The sequence below is a fragment of the Pygoscelis adeliae genome, unplaced genomic scaffold, assembly GCF_000699105.1.
Source record: "Pygoscelis adeliae isolate BGI_AS28 unplaced genomic scaffold, ASM69910v1 Scaffold103, whole genome shotgun sequence".
Classification (NCBI taxonomy): Eukaryota; Metazoa; Chordata; class Aves; order Sphenisciformes; family Spheniscidae; genus Pygoscelis; species Pygoscelis adeliae.
In genome coordinates, this window is record NW_008824723.1 from 891,365 (window position 1) to 909,599 (window position 18,235).

The 18,235-nt window shown below is 38.1% G+C and overlaps 1 protein-coding gene across 1 annotated transcript in view; it reads left to right on the forward strand.

Moving 5' to 3' along the window:
- The window catches only part of TBC1D31 (TBC1 domain family, member 31), a 24,202-nt gene extending 6,783 nt beyond the window's left edge, over positions 1 to 17,419 (forward strand). The window contains exons 5-22 of the mRNA XM_009323371.1: positions 738 to 889; positions 1,316 to 1,475; positions 1,712 to 1,912; positions 3,119 to 3,295; positions 4,128 to 4,207; positions 4,310 to 4,456; positions 4,727 to 4,860; positions 5,873 to 6,006; positions 6,604 to 6,783; positions 7,797 to 8,029; positions 8,651 to 8,803; positions 10,005 to 10,140; positions 11,080 to 11,172; positions 12,920 to 13,060; positions 14,093 to 14,287; positions 14,713 to 14,875; positions 15,781 to 15,897; positions 17,103 to 17,419. Coding sequence (XP_009321646.1) covers positions 738 to 889; positions 1,316 to 1,475; positions 1,712 to 1,912; positions 3,119 to 3,295; positions 4,128 to 4,207; positions 4,310 to 4,456; positions 4,727 to 4,860; positions 5,873 to 6,006; positions 6,604 to 6,783; positions 7,797 to 8,029; positions 8,651 to 8,803; positions 10,005 to 10,140; positions 11,080 to 11,172; positions 12,920 to 13,060; positions 14,093 to 14,287; positions 14,713 to 14,875; positions 15,781 to 15,897; positions 17,103 to 17,245 — 2,739 coding nt within the window. The 3' untranslated portion in view covers positions 17,246 to 17,419. The remainder of the gene's footprint in view (positions 1 to 737; positions 890 to 1,315; positions 1,476 to 1,711; positions 1,913 to 3,118; positions 3,296 to 4,127; positions 4,208 to 4,309; positions 4,457 to 4,726; positions 4,861 to 5,872; positions 6,007 to 6,603; positions 6,784 to 7,796; positions 8,030 to 8,650; positions 8,804 to 10,004; positions 10,141 to 11,079; positions 11,173 to 12,919; positions 13,061 to 14,092; positions 14,288 to 14,712; positions 14,876 to 15,780; positions 15,898 to 17,102) is intronic.
- Positions 17,420 to 18,235: the final 816 nt, after the last annotated feature.

An 18,235-nucleotide genomic window follows, 5' to 3' on the forward strand; every position in this document is an offset into this window, starting at 1 on the left:
ATCCAAAAATGTAAATAATGCAATTTTTTTCTTCCCAAAAGAGATTACACATAAACAATAAACATGTTCAGAATAACTGAAAAAATATATTTACAAGCTTTTTGGTTTTATCTTCATTCATCCTCACAGTAAAATCTGCATTTCATAGTTGGAGAATACACTGCTAAACTTTCTACACTATTTTTTACTTTTAATAGTTGTATGCAAAACTAAGGAGTTTAAGTCTAAAGATGAATGCTTCACAGAGTGCATTTGCCAGGCTCTTGGTACTATTGGAATGCTGAAGCCAGTTTGTACAAGATGCAGCAAGCAGTTGCTGAATGAGCAGTGCTGGCTCATGTCTTCCATCGCCTCCTGCTCCTGGGTTCATGTTCCCACCGTTTGTATTACATCCTCTCTGGCACTCATCAGAAACCTTCACAAGACAGTTTAACAGTCATAAAAATAACACAGATAAAGATTTGTGTCATTTCGGTGAGTTAAACTGGCTTAGCAAAGGGTACAACAAGTTCTGAACCAGTGCAAGGGAGAGCAGGCCTGCCCAGGCTGTAACAGGGGAAGGGGACCCGCTGCCTGTGGGATCTAAGCCTTGCGTTGCAGCTGCGTTACGCAGTTATAGTAATAGCCATACTGTCATGGTTTCTTGCTGTATTTTATTCTGCCATGCACTTTGGTCCAATTTAAAGGGTACTTCCTTGACAACATATTCCATTTTTTTCTTTTCCAAATTCTTCCAGGTTTTTTTTCTTCCACTGAGTAACACCATCCTCAGCTGTTTCAAAGATAATTCTGTTTTTGCATGGGAATTTGATACTCTTCACTGTAAATACCAGTTGCCAACTCCTGTAGAAGGTTCTGTATTACTTTATAAGGTCTTTGCAGTTACCAGGTAAATTGCTATTTTAAACATTCTAAAGGTGGACTACAAAAATTGTAGTTTTAAAACAGGTTTTCTTTCCTTACTTGTAATGCTTTATGGAAGTATTGAGCTATATACTATGATAAGTTTTTGAACTCTGCTGTGACTGATACTTTCAGCAAGGATCGATAGCAGGTTTTATTACAGTCCCATAGCAGTTGAAATAAAGTAAGTTTATTTTTAATGACCAGTAAAATAAGGTTTAAACTATCCTTTACAAAAGCAAATTTTATTATTTAGGAGCTATTTTGCTCTTTCAGGAGAGTATGACAGGAATAATGACAGATTCAAAATGATTTGAGGGCATAGAAGGAAATGTACGATCTCTCTCTTTTTAGCTAACACTAACTTAAGTTATAGTATTCTGATGGAAACTTTGCCTCATCTGTGATCCAGAGATGGCCGGATTTTTGTAGCTGGTGGAAAATCAAATCATCTTCACTTATGGTGTTTAGAATCAAAGCAGTTGATACGAATAATCCAGATGCCTGCAAAAGTACGAGCTGTCCGTCACCTGGAATTCCTCCCTGACAGTTTTGATGGGGGCTCCAATCAGGTCAGTTTTTTTACAAAGCTTAAGACTGGAGTATTTGGTTAGTTGATTCAACACATATACTTTGAGGGCTCTGGCGGGACACTGGGGATATGGGCCCCTACCATACAAAAGGAAAGTTACTGTGCTAAATGTTTGCTCAATTGCTCTTTTAGCTTAATGGAATGTCATTGCTGAATTGGCTATTCCTCTTTGTTTTACATTGACAATATTAATTGATGAATCCTTTTGACTTATAGGTCCTTGGAGTGTTAAGTCAAGATAATATTATGAGATTTATCCATATAGAAACATGCAAACTTCTTTTTGACATTGGGAGTCATGAAGAGGGAATTAGTACAGCAGCAACTAGCCCCAATGGACGGTATATTGCATCAGTAATGGAAAATGGTAGCCTTAATTTGTACAGTATCCAAGCTTTGACTCAAGAAGGAAATAAGGTAGAGTGTTTTACATTTCTTAAAACAGCAGTAAATCCCATTCAAGTTGATACTTGTCTACAAAACTTTTGTATCAGCAGTAGTTTGCAGACGTGTTGGAGTGCCATATTTAACACTACAAATAAAGAAGAAGTGGTTTGTAGAGTTCCCTTCATAGTTACTCCAGCCTGTCAGGTAATATGATGTTTTTAAAGCATATGTATCACTGTGTTTCTGGTGGTGGTGGTGTTGGGAGGGAAAGATGGTATTTCTTTCTTAAGCAATTTGTATGGACCAATTTCTCTTTGTAATGACGTTTTGGGGAGATGGCACCAGCATAATTGTGCTGCTTCTGTTCCGTTTCCTATAGGAAATGTTTTGCAACTGATGCTGTCTTAAACTGCGGGCATGAATGGTGTTTTTGTTACTGTGATTTTGTTCTTCTTACTGTGTTATTGGATACCAGCATCCATCATTATGGCACAATCATACTCCTAATCCTTCCTAAATAACAAACATTCTAAATACCAGTTCTTATTTTATTAAAGTAATTTATTAATGAGAGTCAGGTTTCTAAATCCAGAGTTCCATGTATCTTTAATCACCATGTCTTTGAAGTAAACAGTAACCAGCTTCGGATAATGATGGAGTTGGAGCTGAGGAAGGATGTGTAAAGATGTCACACATGCATTCCATTTGCACTTTTGCTGCCGGTTTGACGTGAACTGGGATATCCTCTTTGTTACCTGCTTTCCCAATCTCCAACACTGAATTAATACCTCCCTGACACTGAAGACTAATTAAAGTTTGTAAAGGTCTTTTGTATTCTTTTTAACTGGTGCTATAGAAATGCAAAATGCTTTAGTGACATTGAGAAACACACTAAAATAAATAACCTGAAGAGTACATGACACACATTTATACTATCCCGATTATATTTTAGCGTTTGCTAAACAAGGAAATATCATGATGTTTGAGTTAGTTTGGAAGCTACATAAACCTTCTCACAGTCTTTCTAGTTTATTACAGCAGTTTTATTCACTGGCATACTTATTCAGGAGTATACAGTCCATATATATTTATTTATGGTATAAATGTGTCTCTATTCTTCTTGTTATGGCCATCAAGCTCAAAAATATGGCATATAAAATAGAGTAAACATCAAATTATAGTGTTATTTAATCTGTCTTACAAGATGTTAACCGAGGTATTTTCACTTAATATTAGCCTCCACCACCCATGTTAAAAGTAGTAGAAGATTGGTCCAAGTGCACGTCAGAGGCAAATAAACTGACAATGAGAGTGACTTCAGAAAAGTCAGAGCAGCCTTGGAAATCTAAAGGAAGCAAAATTCAAAACAAATTGCTAAAACTGCAAGTGAACACATCACTTGAAAATAAAGAGGTAGGAAGAAGTTGCAAATATTTTCTTCTCCAGTCTGCAGCATTTAGATTTCATTGAAAAAAAATATTTAGCCACTTACTTTAAAGAATAAGTTCAGGCACTGGTTCACTTGGACGTTTGAGCAGAGAGGGGATTGAGGGAGTTTTAGTACCATTTACACTCTCTGTTTAGCCCATACTCCAGTATTATGTGACACAGCCACAGCTGCCTCAAGTCAGCTTGGTGTACCTCTGAAGTTGTTCAAGCAACTTGTGACACATTTGGATATTTGCAAGATCTGATCTGCTTCCCTACTGGCCCCTCTAAAATGTCTGCCTAGAAGCCATTTCATTTTTTATTAGTTGTTTAGAAGATGCATTACTGTTACATTTATTTCCCTTCTGTCATCACTGTGCCATCTTCTCTGTCTTCATCTTGCATGTCATATGTATATATATTCTCATATACACACACACACACACATATATATATATACACATACCTATATCCTCCTGTAACATTCATCACAATATGATCTGTTCCTTATGTCAATATTGTTTATGGTTTGGCTATATCCATCATTTAATTATATATAGTTTAGTCAGTGTCTGATTTGCTTCTGACTGAAATCAATGGCAGCTGTTCTTTGAGTTCAGTAGATGAATGATCTTTTGCATTATCTTTTTTGTTGTTGAAATACCTAGGATTATGTAACAGGTAGCAGTACACGTTATTTTTTTTTTAATATCATGTTAGGAACTTCTGTATTTAGCCACTATCATCAATTAGAGTGCAAGGAAAGAGATTATGAAGGAGAAGTCCTTACATTTATTGTTGATCCCCTATTTTGTAGAACGAACTGCCAGGTGGATTAAACAAGAAACGTCTGCGGGCCTTATTGAAAGGATTTGGAGAATATCCAGCAAAGTACAGGTATGTTTGTGTGCATGTTCATGCTTGCACAAAATAAAATTGCTTGTGTTTACTGGCCTACGAAAGAGAAGTTGCTTGACTAAGTCTGCTTTTTAATTGCAGGATGTTTGTTTGGCGTTCCTTATTACAACTTCCTGAAAACCACTTAGCATTCAGTAGCCTAATAGATAAGGGTACCCACGGTGCATTTGTGAATATTCAAAATGAGTACCCCATCAAAAGCAGGAAATTGCTGAGAGTTTTACAGAGGTAAAATATATATTTATATTTATTTAAATAATATAGATTTTTATTTTCATATAGCGATCTGAAATGTATCCAATAGCTGGAATCAGCTGTAAGGAAAACTCTGAAATGAAATAATAGTGCCCTTATGCGATTTTGTTTTTATAACTCTCATAATCTTGCATCTGTCTTGAAGTTCACAATCTTTCTATGTTGTGGTTCTGAAATGCATATTATATTCTTGTTTGGTTTTGGATCGATGTTTTCTACACCTTTGTTTGCCTTTGCATATAGGACCTTATCAGCTCTAGCTCACTGGTCTGCTATCTTTGCTGAGACGCCTTATATTCCTTTGCTAGCATTCCCATTTGTAAAATTATTCCAGAACAACCAGCTGATCTGCTTTGAAGTTGTTGCTACAGTAGTAGGTAAGCAATGATTTTAAAAACTCAAATATGCTGCAACATGTTTAAGCTTTCCCATGCAAAAGAGCTTTTCCTGATGAAATGAATGAAGTATTTCCTAAGAGGTCACCAGGCTCTCTTCTAAAGGTGTTGCCAGGAATTAATATGTAGCAACTGAATGCTTAAAACAAAAACCTGCTTCTAGATAAAAACAAGACATTAGACTTCCTTTTGGAGTCTTTCTAGCAAAAAGTTAGCAGTTTAACAGTATTTGTAAAGTCTTATCAATAAAACCAAATGTATCTAGCATAATTATATCATCATAACTAAAATATCTGAGACATGGGAAAAGTAGTCACACACCCCCACCCCCACCCCTGCACCCACTCCCAGTCAAAAGGGAACGATCTCTTCGAAAGTTTTACTGTGTTCTGTTGTCCTAAGCGTGTTGTAACTCAAAATGCGACATTTGGCTGAAAGCTGGCTATGGCTGTCTTCTGAAGAAACATTCTAAATTAAAGTGCTTTACACTTAAGCTAGTTGTTGCAGCTGCTGCTAAGTCTACAGAAGATATGTGCTGCCAAGCATACATACCCACTTTGCAAACACATGCTGTTAGTGAATAAGCATCCAAGTTTACGGAAATTATTCTTAGTATGTTAAAAATTACTTGATCCAGGCTGTGGTTTCATGAGACAGAAATACCAGTTTAAGCATTCCCATCTGCCTCCAACCACTTAGTCCCACAGCACATAGTCTTTTTTTCACTTTATTTTTGAGCCAGCTTAGTTCCCCAGTCTGGTTCACAGTGTACTGACACAAACACTCCTGCCAGTGCAGCTGGAGGAGCAGCATACTGTGGGAATGGTTTAGGAATAAAAGCTAGGAAAGAGGAGACATGAGAATGTCTTGAATAGGTTTTGCTGCCCAAAACTACCTCATAAATTCATAGCCTTTATAACCAAACCTTAAGTTTGTCAAGAGTCTATCACTCTGGATTACAGTGGATTGTGTTGGGCTTTTTTTTCTCTTTCAGTTAATTTTTGTCAGCACTGGTTTGAGTATTTTCCCAATCCTCCAGTTAACGTCCTCAGTATGATGGAAAATGTTTTGGCACATCATGACAAAGAACTACTTCAGCATTTAATAAAATACAATGTGACTTCACAGGTAATATTCTAGCCAACTTTTGTATATGAAATGTCACTGCATTGAATGATAGTGCAATAGTCTTTTATTTTGAAATAATTCTTTTTTGAGGGAGCTTTCATTAAATAATAGTGAATGATATGTGAATGTAAAGAATATATCATTGCTTTCCTGCAGCTTTCCCTTTTCCATGATCATAAATCTCACATACATGGTACTGTAGTTCTTAGAAGTCCTTTGCTTTCAAGTCCACATTGATTGAAAATCTACTTATCAAAACATAAATGTACTTTTATTTTTTTTTTAAGTGGACATAGGTGTGATGAATTCATCTTGTAATCCCTATTCATCATGAGGGATGAATTTAGCTTCACAAATCTAAACAGAAGATTTAGACATGAGGTGAAATAAGAAATTTATTTATAATCATCCCATATTAATTTTGAATGTTTATAGTAGGTCATAAAACTTATCTTCAAATATTCTGGTTTAATTGCCATTTCTTTCATAAATCAATAGGTTCTTGGTATAAGGCAAGAAAAATTCATATTATTTCTTTAAAAGGAATGGTAAAATTGTACTAACGGATTATTTTGTCAATTTTCCCAAATACTGTAGGTTTACGCTTGGCCTCTTCTAGAAACACTGTTATCTGAGGTTCTAACAAGAGAAGAATGGCTGAAAGTCTTTGACAATATCTTCTCCAACCATCCTTCGTACTTTCTAATGATTGTTGTAGCCTATATTATATGTTCCAGAGCTCCCTTGCTTCACTGTCATCAAACAGGGGATTTTGAGGTAAACATCTTCATATTTAAGTCAGTCATATGAAAGTGTACCTACAGAGACGTATAAAACATTGTTTCTGTTGTTACGGAGGTTAGGAGGAGATGTTTCATTTCTACATTAATATATTATTACATGTTTCTGAACAACATCGTCTAGTACCTGACAAAGATACAATAAATGAGTAAAATATTGAGCAATTTCCTGCAGTTTAATGCACGAGATCTTTAAAAGCTTTCATAAGCTTTCTAATGCCACTAAAAGCCATTTTGTAAATGTCAATAGTTCATCAGCTACAAAATAACTCTGCCTCTTTTTTGGGGATCTAATACGGACTTGTGCCTGTGGAGACAAGACACAGTCATTCTGTCATGTTGTTTCATTATTTTGCTTTCAGATTTGCAAAATTAGGCAGTATTATTTGACGTTCTCTGAAGCTAAATGAAAACATTTCCTTATGTTTATCCTTACATGGGAGGAGGAGGTTTTTTCATATGAAAACATCTCAGCAGGCAAACAAAGGGTCCCACCTTGAAAATGTGCTTGTGAGCAGACAGTTTGACAGACATCAAACAGACAACATTATTGCTACGTTTAATAACAACCAATTTAAAGATTTTCTTGGTGAATAAGATCTTTGACAGGAAGAATAGTCCTTCAAGAAGAGGAACTTCCAAGCTTCATGTTTGAACACCAGAAGTCGAGGGAGGTTTATCCAGTGGTAGGAGTGTCTGTGCAGGCATTTGGACACTCTAAATTCACACCTAGCTTTCCAGATCCCTTACACAACTGTCATTTGAAGAGAAGGAAAAGAACCAGAGCATACTTTTACAACTTGAAGAGGTTTGGGTCAAGTCATTTTAGCCGGTGATATTTTACTAATTGGTAGGGCTAACTTAATAATCCCTTTTTAAATCAACTTTTGGAATATAGGTCTTGCTAATTTACCTAATTATTCCCAAATAGGTATATTAAAAATTTGCTTAATCTTTTGGAGAATGTAAATGGAAGCATGTCTCTTACAGTATTTCTTTCATCATCGTAACAACTTGGACATTAATGCTGTGATTAAGGAAGCTTATCGTCTTATGGAGGCTACACCACTAGATATCCATCCACAGCGTACGCTTGATGACTTCATACCACTTTCAAAAGGACAGTACCCTGTATTTAATAAATATCCCGATTTCATTGTGGATTATCAAACTCAGGAATGGGAGAGGATCAGACAGGATGAAATTGAATACTTACGAGAGAGGTATTAATGGGAAAGTTGAAGACAGTATCAGAGTGGGAGGGAGAGATGGACACAGTTGCTTTTTTCTGTTGTAATCTGTGTGCTTGAGAAGAGAGACAATTAAGAAAATTCAGGAAGATGACTTTAAATAGCTGCTAAAGGTTAAGAGTTATTTGGTTTGACAGATTTTTAAGTTAAATCGGTAGTCTTATCTTAAAAAAAAAAGTTTGATAATTCGCAGAAAATACTGGGCTGCAAGTCTTCAAACCTGAAAGCTTGTAAGTCAGAGCCTAAACCTCCGTTGACTTTGTAGTGTCCAACTTTGTGAAGGGCCAGGAGTTTTTCGCTTGCTATTGAAATCAGTGCGTACCATGATGCTACGGCACCTTTAGAAACTATTATTTTTTGTTAAGAATGTGAGGAAGACAATGTCTGCAGTCATCTGAAATGCCCTGTTGTCTGTAACAGTCAGTATTGTAACTCTTCCTCATGTACTTTATCAGTACATAAAGGGGATGCCATACTCTTTCATGACATCTCATTTCAGCAGTTCTTTGCTAGTACAGTCATCAATTTCTAAATAATCAAGTAATTTCTTGATACTTGGCTTGAATTATTAACATGTGATCTCCTTCCATTTAGACAATTAGCACATGAATTAGAAGCTAAAGCACAGGAACGGAAAGCAGAAGACGAAGCCTGGTATCGAAAGCAGGAATTACTTCGAGAAGCTGAAGAACAGAGGCGAAAAATGCTACTGGAAGAAGAAGAGAAGCTGGCGGAACAGAGGCAGAGGTATTACAGTATAAGAAGCATTAGGGTCCTGGCCACAATATCCTGCTATTACATTTTTAACCATGAGTAAAGGAGAATAACCACTAATTCGTATAAATTGTAATGTGGGAAAACAGTGTGGTCTGGTGGGTCAGATTTTGGTGTGGGAATGAAGTGATCTGGGTTGTATTACTGCCTTGCCTGAGGGAATACAGCAGATTAGAGGCCAAGTCACTTTGTATCTTTGTCTCAGCTCCCAGCCTTTTGTCTGGTCTCTTCAGATTGTGAATGCTCTTAAGCAGTCAATTGCTGTGTGTTTGCACACTAAGACTTCAGACTTGCACTGTAGGCAGACTCACACTGCAAATATAAAAGTCACTTATAGTATCAGTGACTGTACACATTCTTGTATTTCTAGTGGATTTAGAAAAAAGTCTGCTTTATGTATCAGTTGCTGAGCAAAGAGTTGTGATAGTACTGAAGCTGAACTGTTAGTTTGTACATTTTGCAGCTGTGAAGGTTTAAGAGAATTTCAACATCTCCATAGTTCTTTAGATCAGCTACAAGTAATCATAGAATCATTTAGGTTGGAAAAGACCCTTAAGATCATCAAGTCCAACCACTAACCTAATGCTACCAAGACCGCCACTAAAGCATGTGCCTAATCGCCATGTCTGCAGGCGCTTCATTTAAACCTCTGTAACCTACAGAGTAAGCTGTTTTTTTTTTTTTTAAGAGGGCAGTGAGCCTTTCTTTTTAAGGGGCACTGCCCCTTTTTTAAGAGGGCAGTGAGCAAACTAGTTCTTGAGTTTATGGTTTTATTCCTTGAAAATGTTTTATATTTTCCAAATAAAATTAGGACTAAGTTTGTGCAGAAGGAGGTACCAGGACACTGGCAATTATTCTAAGGAATAGTTTCCAGTTCTGGATCATTGTAATAGTAAACTAGTGCTTATTAAACTAGAACAGAAACAGGGCACAGGACTTAAAAGCTTAATTGGGGACGTTGCCATTAGAGGATGTCTGTGTGTCTGTGAATTTAATTTTGTCTTGTAAATGAAAACTGGACAATTTAAAAGAATGAAAGCAACTGTCCTAAGCTTTGTAAGTTAGAGATTAGCTCATAGTAACTAATGGATAACTGCAGTGCAAGTTTCTGCTCTTTGGTACTGACCTTTCACATATACAAGTTCCCGTGTTTCTGTTTGTTTTGGCTTTGAAGACTAGCTGCTGTGAAAAGAGAACTGAAAGTAAAGGAACTACAATTTCTAGATGCTTCGAGAAGGCGTTTTCTGAAATACCAGCAAGATCAGCGTCAAATGGAACTGAAACATCTTGACGACGAAATTGCGAGAAAGGCTGAGTATTGTTCAAGCAATTCTTTTCTTGAAGGTTTATTAGTGAAAATAAACAAGGAAAAAATGCATAACTAAAATTTCAGTTCATATACTGTGATTTGTGAGCCCAGAGGTGTATTTAGCATGAGATGGACTGCTTTAAGTGGTAAATGCATAACTTAACAGTTTTATTTGGCACTTACTATGTTCCACTGGCTTGCTTTAACTGGCAAAATTCCTGAGAAAAGCCATATTCATCTGTATATTGGCAGTGTTGAAAAATGTAATGAGCTCCTTAAAGGACTAGTGAATTCTCAGCTGTCTGTGGGCTGTATGTCCAGATTGGAAATAAACTCTGCCATTGATTGAGAGGCTCTGAGTGGCCTCTGGCGAGGCCCGGCTCTGCTCCCGTGTTACTAGCTCAAGCACCGTGGCATGCAGATGCTGAGAATGGAAGCTTTTGAACCTTGTGGGCACGAATTGAGTCTTTGCAGGGCCATTCCTTGTGTCTCAGCACCACACTTTGCAGAGCGTAGTGCAGTTGTGTGTTTGTTTCCGCGGTCAGGGCACTGTAAAATTTGTTAGCTCCAGCTCAGCACAGGTCCTGCCAGGTGCAAAGTGGCCACTTCCCTATCTGTGTACTGTCCTCCGCAGCATCCTGGGTTCAGAGACTCCTTATTTGATTCGGAGCTGCATCTGGCAGATTATTAGCGCTAGATCAAGCATGACATTTCCCTAATATGCTTGGCTAGATGCAAAACTATTCCTGTGCCTCTTTTCCACCTTGCCCGGTACTTTTGATATGCAATATTTTCCGTTATTCATGGTATGACAGAAAGTTAACTAGAATTTAGAAGTAGGGTGTGGCTTGGAGTTTTGGACATTCTTCTTGATACTGGTTTTTTAAGGGAGAAGAATTTCTCCTTTACTGTATCTTCATGTGTTTCTCTTTTCCTCAAGGCATCCATGAGAGAGCAGGAAACAGCTGCTACTGTTCAAGATGTAGAAGTACAACGGATGGAACTTGAATCACAAAGACAGCTTTTTGAGCAGGTAGTTATTAGGGAACTATGCAGACATTTATATTTAATGGTTCTTCCTTTGCAGTTCTCAGATTCGGTTGTATTCATTCAACCAGACTTTGTGAGGAAAAAGGGGGGGGCTTTTTTTTTTTTTCCTCTCTGATACCTTTTTTAGAATAAACCCTCTGTTGATAAGACCATTAGTAGAACTCACTGTTATCTGTTTTTCTGGGAGAAAATACCCATGTCCTCCCCATTTTATTCTTCTCCTGTGCAGAGGTATCATTAGGTTGCTGCAGGGTTTAGCTGTGTGCTCAGCTGGTTGAGAGAAGCGAGGAACGTGTAAATAAGAAATAAGTCTATAACAATATGTTCCTCATCCCAGAAACTCCCACCTTTTCATCTGTGGTATCCAGATATATCTACATTTTCTGGAGAGAACAGTATAGCAGATTGATGTAGTTGATGAAAAAATGTCGAACTGCAAACATCATTAAGCAAAAAGGAGTGGATGGTTCGTGGGGAATGTGCAGTTCCTTTCTCTGACTTATAATTCAGAAAGATCACTATTCAGTAATAAAGCATTTTAATCAATAATACTGTTTAAAGTTAAATATGAGTTAATTCTTATAAATAATTAATGACTGAAAAGCAAGGCTGCCAATGGAAGGCTTTAGTAATGTCCATTTTGGTTAGAAATAGTAAGTTAAGTGTTTAGAAATCACAGCTACATGTGCCCATCTTGCGTACCTGCAGATCCAATGGAATGCAAGCAGAAGTGAACATCCAGATAGCTAACCCTTATTGCGAAGCATGTGTCTGCTTATATTTGGCTTTTTAAAGCTTTTGCCCATGGGCTTTTTATGCTGAGCATAACTGGGTAAATTTCTTTTAGCATTTATTTATTGAATACACAGCCAGCTGTATTGTGGCTATATAACGCAAACCAGGCTAAGCTCATTTGTGTTCCAGTACATGTAAAGTCAGCTGTTTAAGGGAACTAATTCTACAGTGATCATCCTCTTTGGGCTAGAAAGGTAGCAATTATTTAACTAACTGAGGATATATGTCTCCCCACAAGAGTCTGTGTAGACAGGCTTTCACTGCCCATGCCCTGAACTGACTGTTTTACTGCCATTAGTGAGGGGCGATATTCAAGCTTAGAAGGCCGTGTATGTTAACTTTGCCTCAGTACCCTGCTGACACAGCTCAATAGATTTCCGCAGGCCTGGGAAGGGGTTATGTCTTCTCCAGAAAACTCTGTAGATGTGCCCTGATGAATGTGAAGAAAAGGTGGTGAGAGTTAAAATTCTATTTCTAGATCTACTGCTGATTTGTACTACTTTGGCAAATCATCTCTGCATTCAAGCTGCAGATGTGTTTATTGTAAGTCCCTGTACCATGAAACATGATTTATATTTGTGAAACATTTTGAGGTTTTGGCTTAAATGTGCCATAAAAGTGCAGAATATTTTCATGATGAATCTAATTCATTTAAGTTGGAATTCTGCTTTTATGCTCCACTGTAATCCAGGGAATGGAATTACGTCAATATCAACCTGCGAGACCACTGTGGTGACTCAGGCTTAGTGTAATTCCAAGTGGATAAAACAGCAGGGACTATCACTTTCTTGGACAGTTATGATGTGTAGTGGGATGAGATGTGTGGATATATTCAAATACTAGTTTAATGAAATTCTAATAGATGTTAAAGAGACAGAATTACAAATGTGGATTAGTAGCTTAGCAACAGTAATTTATGTTTGTGTGTTTGGCAGCATCTAATCAAAGATCAAGAGGCAGTTACAAAGGAAATGAAAGAAGAGGTGGATGCCCATCGAAGAAGGGTGGATCTGGAAGATCATCTTGTTCAGAGATTGATGGAAATAGATAGAGAAGAAAAACAGAAAGCTCATAGAGTAAGATGATTGGATCTTAACATGTATTTTGGGGAGTTAGTATGCTAACTAGTGCAAGTAGTACTACTTAATAGTATTTTAATTGCAATTAACTAGTTCAAGTTAATATGAAAATATTTTCTACAGAAATCTGATTTCTAGACACCTATATTAATAGATTATGACGGTATGTTTAAAGTTTCGAGGTTTTCAAAAATCTAACTGAACTGTCCAAACAGCTATATAATACTGCAATTCTCTGGGCCTGCCATGAATATTAACTTTTCTTTACTTCTCAGAACTTAGAAGGCATATAAGGCTCAAAAGTGCTTTTCAGAATAAGACATCCTCCTGTTAAGGAACATGTTTTATTTGTAACCATAATAAAACAAAAGTAAGCCTCAAAGGAACTTTCAGTTGGTAGTACTTGGCAGGAAATTCAGCTGTAGAAGCTGTCTTCTAGATCACAGTAATGAATGTATGTAGCCTGACATTAGGAATTGTTCAGATTTTCAAGCACAGAACTTGTAACTGCACAGTTGGAAAAATAGTTGCAACTAACCCACTACCCATATGCTTGGCATCTGCATTTATATTTTGTCTAGAAATAAACATATGGGTCTGAATTTTTGTAAACAGCCTTCGATTTTTGGAAGCAGATGGATGTGGGTGGAAGTATTGGCATCCAGGTATCAATCTTACGTTAATTGCACCTGTAAATCATATTAAATCCATGCTAGGAAAGCAAAATCCCTAAAATCATGGAGAGGGTTGATGCCTCTTTCCAAAAGATTAAAAAAACCCCCAAAACCTAAACTAAAAAAGACCCTCAGTAAGGGAAAGAATAAGGATGAAGAAGAAGCAGAAGAAAGCCCTGATAGATGAGACGGCCTGCTGTAATGAGTGGAGGAGTGGCACTGCAGGTACAGTCTCCCAGCAGGGACATCACAGTGATACTGCAGAACGCTTCAGTTCATCTTACCTTATCTGTATGTACAGCTGTGTACTTGAAATAGACTACTCGGATTCCTGGTAAGAAAGGTTTTTTATTAGGTGGCTGAAGAAAATTTAGCCAAAGCAGAGCAGAAACGCATTGACACCAACTGGAGGTTGCAAGCGTTGCATAAACTAAGGCGTGATGATCAGGACCGTGAGAAGCGTTATGAAGAGATAGCCAAGCTCCTGCATGACAACAGGGTGAAAGAAGCTGAACTGCTGAAGGCCATGAGGGAAGCAGAAGAAAAAAAGGTATTTGCATTATTTCTTTTTCTAAGTGGGACTGGCACAAATGTAACCGTCTTTTGCCCATAACATGGTAGAGCATAAAACTGAAAGGTATTGAAGAAATATTTTGTTAGGAATCTCCTTTCCTAAGTTTTGACTGGAAGTTTCTGGAAGCACTAGAGCAAATTGGTGAGGATATTTTAGGCTTAGGAAAGCATATTCCTAATTCTCTAAGTTCCTCTCATTTTTTTTTTGTCTGACCCAAGACTTTTACTATTCTCCAGGTGTTTGAATGAGAAATTTTTCAAAAAGAAACATTCACTCAGCTTAATAACATATATTTTGATTTAAGGGTGAAGTTTAGTCTGTAATAATCTGGATGGTTTTACTTGTTGCTTTTTCCTTGCAACACATCTGTTGAGGACACATTTAATATCTCTGTTGCACAGTGGGAAGAAGTTTTACAGAAAAAGGCTCAACTGGAAGAAGAGCAGAAGGCTGCTGCTGCTGCAGATGAGCACCGGAAGCAGTTTTTAGAAGACAAAATGGATCACGGGTTAGAATTGGCTGAAAAGCTGCAAAGAGAAGATGGCTATTTTGGTGAGCATATAGGTAATGCAGTTCTCCTGTGCGGGTGTTGGCATGAAGCATTCAGCAACTGAATACAAACTAAGTGTCCAATATTAGGGATAAACTTAAGCTTAACTCCTTTATATAAGTACTTTTTGGCAGTGTTCTTTCATGAAACCAATATATCAGGCCAGACTTGGAAAGGAATCTCAGTTTGATATCTATCAGATACAGCAATATAAATGGCATTTTTGGTAGGAGCACAGGTTGAGATCGGCTTAAGCCGATCGTAAAATCGCATCCCTTAGAAATCCTCTGTCAAGTAATGTAAAGAACAGCAAACTCACTGCCAACAAGTGACTTTGCCAAGTGTTTGTTCACAGGAGAAAAACATTTATGCGCTTCCAGAATTGGCCAGTACATCCTTCTCAAATGCTGCATTTGTGTGCTTTTGCAGATATTTCTCCTATTCCTCCATCTCTGCAAGGCTCACACAAGATTAGTGATTAGTATTAAGATTAGGTGATTAATATTGCTTTGGGCAAACTTTTTCAGACTTTGCCCTTATTTGCGTAATGTTTTTAATATGGAGTAATTTGTAACTGCCAATTATTAAAATGGGTGTCTCCTCCTAAAACTGCAAGTATGAGTAGCCATATTCCACATGATCTTAGTGGCCCATTTGTCAGAAGATTAATTATATAGGAAGAAACAGCACATGTGGAGCTGTAATTTCTTGAAATGAAATGCAGTGATGCATAGCTTTGACCCATAGACTAGAAACATTGACTTTTAATTCTGAGCAAATTGTACTTGCCATTAGCTGGAGTGAGTGATTGTTCCAGTTTTGCTTCCTGGAGAAAAACTGTTTCACCTCAAGCTAGAAAAAATCCTAGAAATTTAAACACTTCTAATTTACAAAGAATCCTTCTCTCCACTTCCCACAGAGAGACTGCGTGTTTTAAAGGCCAGATGTACAGAGAGAGGGGTAGAACTCCAGCAGGTGCCAAGGTCTGGAAACATCTGTCTGAATGATTTGTCTGCATCAGAGTCATCATCACACAGTAAGTTTCTAAGTTAGGACCCTCCTTTCTTTAACATTTAATTTCAGAAGCATTACTGGAACACCTCATTGTGCGATTGAGTCACTATTAGCTGTGTAGGTGTTTAGTGGATAGTAAATCAGTTTATTAGAATAGAATCATAGAATCATAGAATCATTAAGGTTGGAAGAGATCTCCAAGATCATCGAGTCCAACCATCAACCCAACAACACCACGCCCACTAAACCATGTCCCTAAGCGCCTCATCTACACGTCTGAGCCCTGGGGAACACCGCTCGTGACCGGCCGCCAACTGGATTGAACTCCCTTCACCACAACTCTCTGGGCCCGGCCGTCCAGCCAGTTTTTGACCCAGCGCAGAGTACACCTGTCTAAAGGTGACAATTTTATTGTTGTATTCTATCTCACACCTGAAAAAACGTCTTCACTACCAGGGGCAGCACAGGTAGGAAGTGCCTGAAGTGCATCACATTATGGGAATAGTCGTATTCTCAACTCTCAGCCCAGTTTCATCCTATTCTGACCTGATCATTTTACCTGTGCTTTTTCTGTCTTCATCGTTATGTATGATTTGGGGATGTTGAGAAGATGTAGAACTGTCTTTCATCAAAGTCTTACTGAGAGTTATAGTCAGGAATTAGTCTGTAATCATTTCCTCTGGGCTGTCCTAGCCGTTATGGCCAGTGAAAGCACATTTTAAAACCACACGCATCTTCTCTTCAAAGTTGGAAGAGGCTGCCCAGGGAAGTGGTTGAGTCACCATCCCTGGAAGTATTTAAAAGACGGGTAGCTGAGGCGCTTAGGGACATGGTTTAGTGGGCATGGTGGTGTTGGGTTGATGGTTGGACTCGATGATCTTGGAGGTCTCTTCCAACCTTAATGATTCTATGATTCTATGATTCTATGATTTTAAAACCACACGCATCTTCTCTTCAAAACTGCACGCAATGGGAAACATGTATCTATGGACCTGCCATAGCGACCCATCAGCATCTGACCTTTTTGTAACAAAACATAGGTACCACTTTCAAAGAACTTAGGAGGAGTTGTTCCTTGTTTTTATGGGTCCTAGGGCTGTCTCGCATACAGTGGTGCTAATAAAACATAGTGTTTCTATGAGGAGGTATCAGTTTTCCAATGAGCATTTATGGTATTTATGGAAAACTGTTAGTTGCAATATTAAGCCCGAGTTTCTTGCACTTAAGTGTCTTTAGACAGAAGACGAGAACTGGCATGCCAAGAGCGGGAACTGATGGCAGAAGTCAGACGGCTCAGACAAAAGCTCACCTCACAGGCTCGAACGAGACATCCTCCAACTCATTTCCAAGCTACAAAGTGGACACCTTGAGGTGGTTTGGTCTGGACCTCATCTGTACTTTCAAATTATTAATCAGTGAAACGCTAAATATGTACAGTGTGATTAAGGACTGATCATAGATTGTTTATTAAGAAGGTCTTTGGAAATATTTTTATATAAAAATGCTAGCTAGAAAAATGTGTGTTGTTTGTAACCTTCTCATTATTTTCTTGGTAACTATAATGCTATTTTTACTTCTAAAATAAACTCACTTTTTACCATTAAGTTATTACACTTGAAGTATTTGTGCACTTTCTGGTGAATACCATGACTCGAAGAAACAAACTGCTGTTAAAATGTTGGTTTTGTCAGTGATGTGTAAGTGGATTCTACAAGTTGCAGCAGGGAAATTTGCAATTAGAGAAAAAGTCCTTTCCATTGAGAGCCGAACACTGAAAATATGGCCCAGGGAGGCTGTGGAACCTCCGTTGCTGGAGATACGCGTAGTTGTTACACATATTAGCAGGTACATTTCATGATAAAGAAAGGAGACAGAGGATCTAAATAAAAACAATTATTTTTGTGCTGCTAGGCTGATTTTCACTGGCTATCACTATTAGCATCCTATTAGCGTCTAGAACCAGAAACAATCACATTAGTAGCAACAGGGATCCACGGAAATCTGATGGCAGCCCTGGGCATCGTCCCTTTCCAAAGGGAGAAAAACGCAACAGGCAAAGATCGTCTCTGGGAGGCAGAAGGAGTAGATGAGGAAAGTGCCTTGTTCTGATGACTGTCTTGCAGTTTACAGGTGATGATTTCTATATTTCAAGAGAAAAAATAAACCCACAAGGTTTTTGGCTAGCACCTTGGCCCATATATGCCACACGTACGGTTTGTAAAAACGTTACAGCTGTGCATGTGCATAGACCAGAGCATTTCCGGCAGGCAGGAGCCGGTGCCCTGGCCTGCCCCAGCAGCAGCTCCTGGTCCCTGCCCGCTGCCCGGGGCCGCACGACCCCTCGGCCCTGCCTGCGCCCC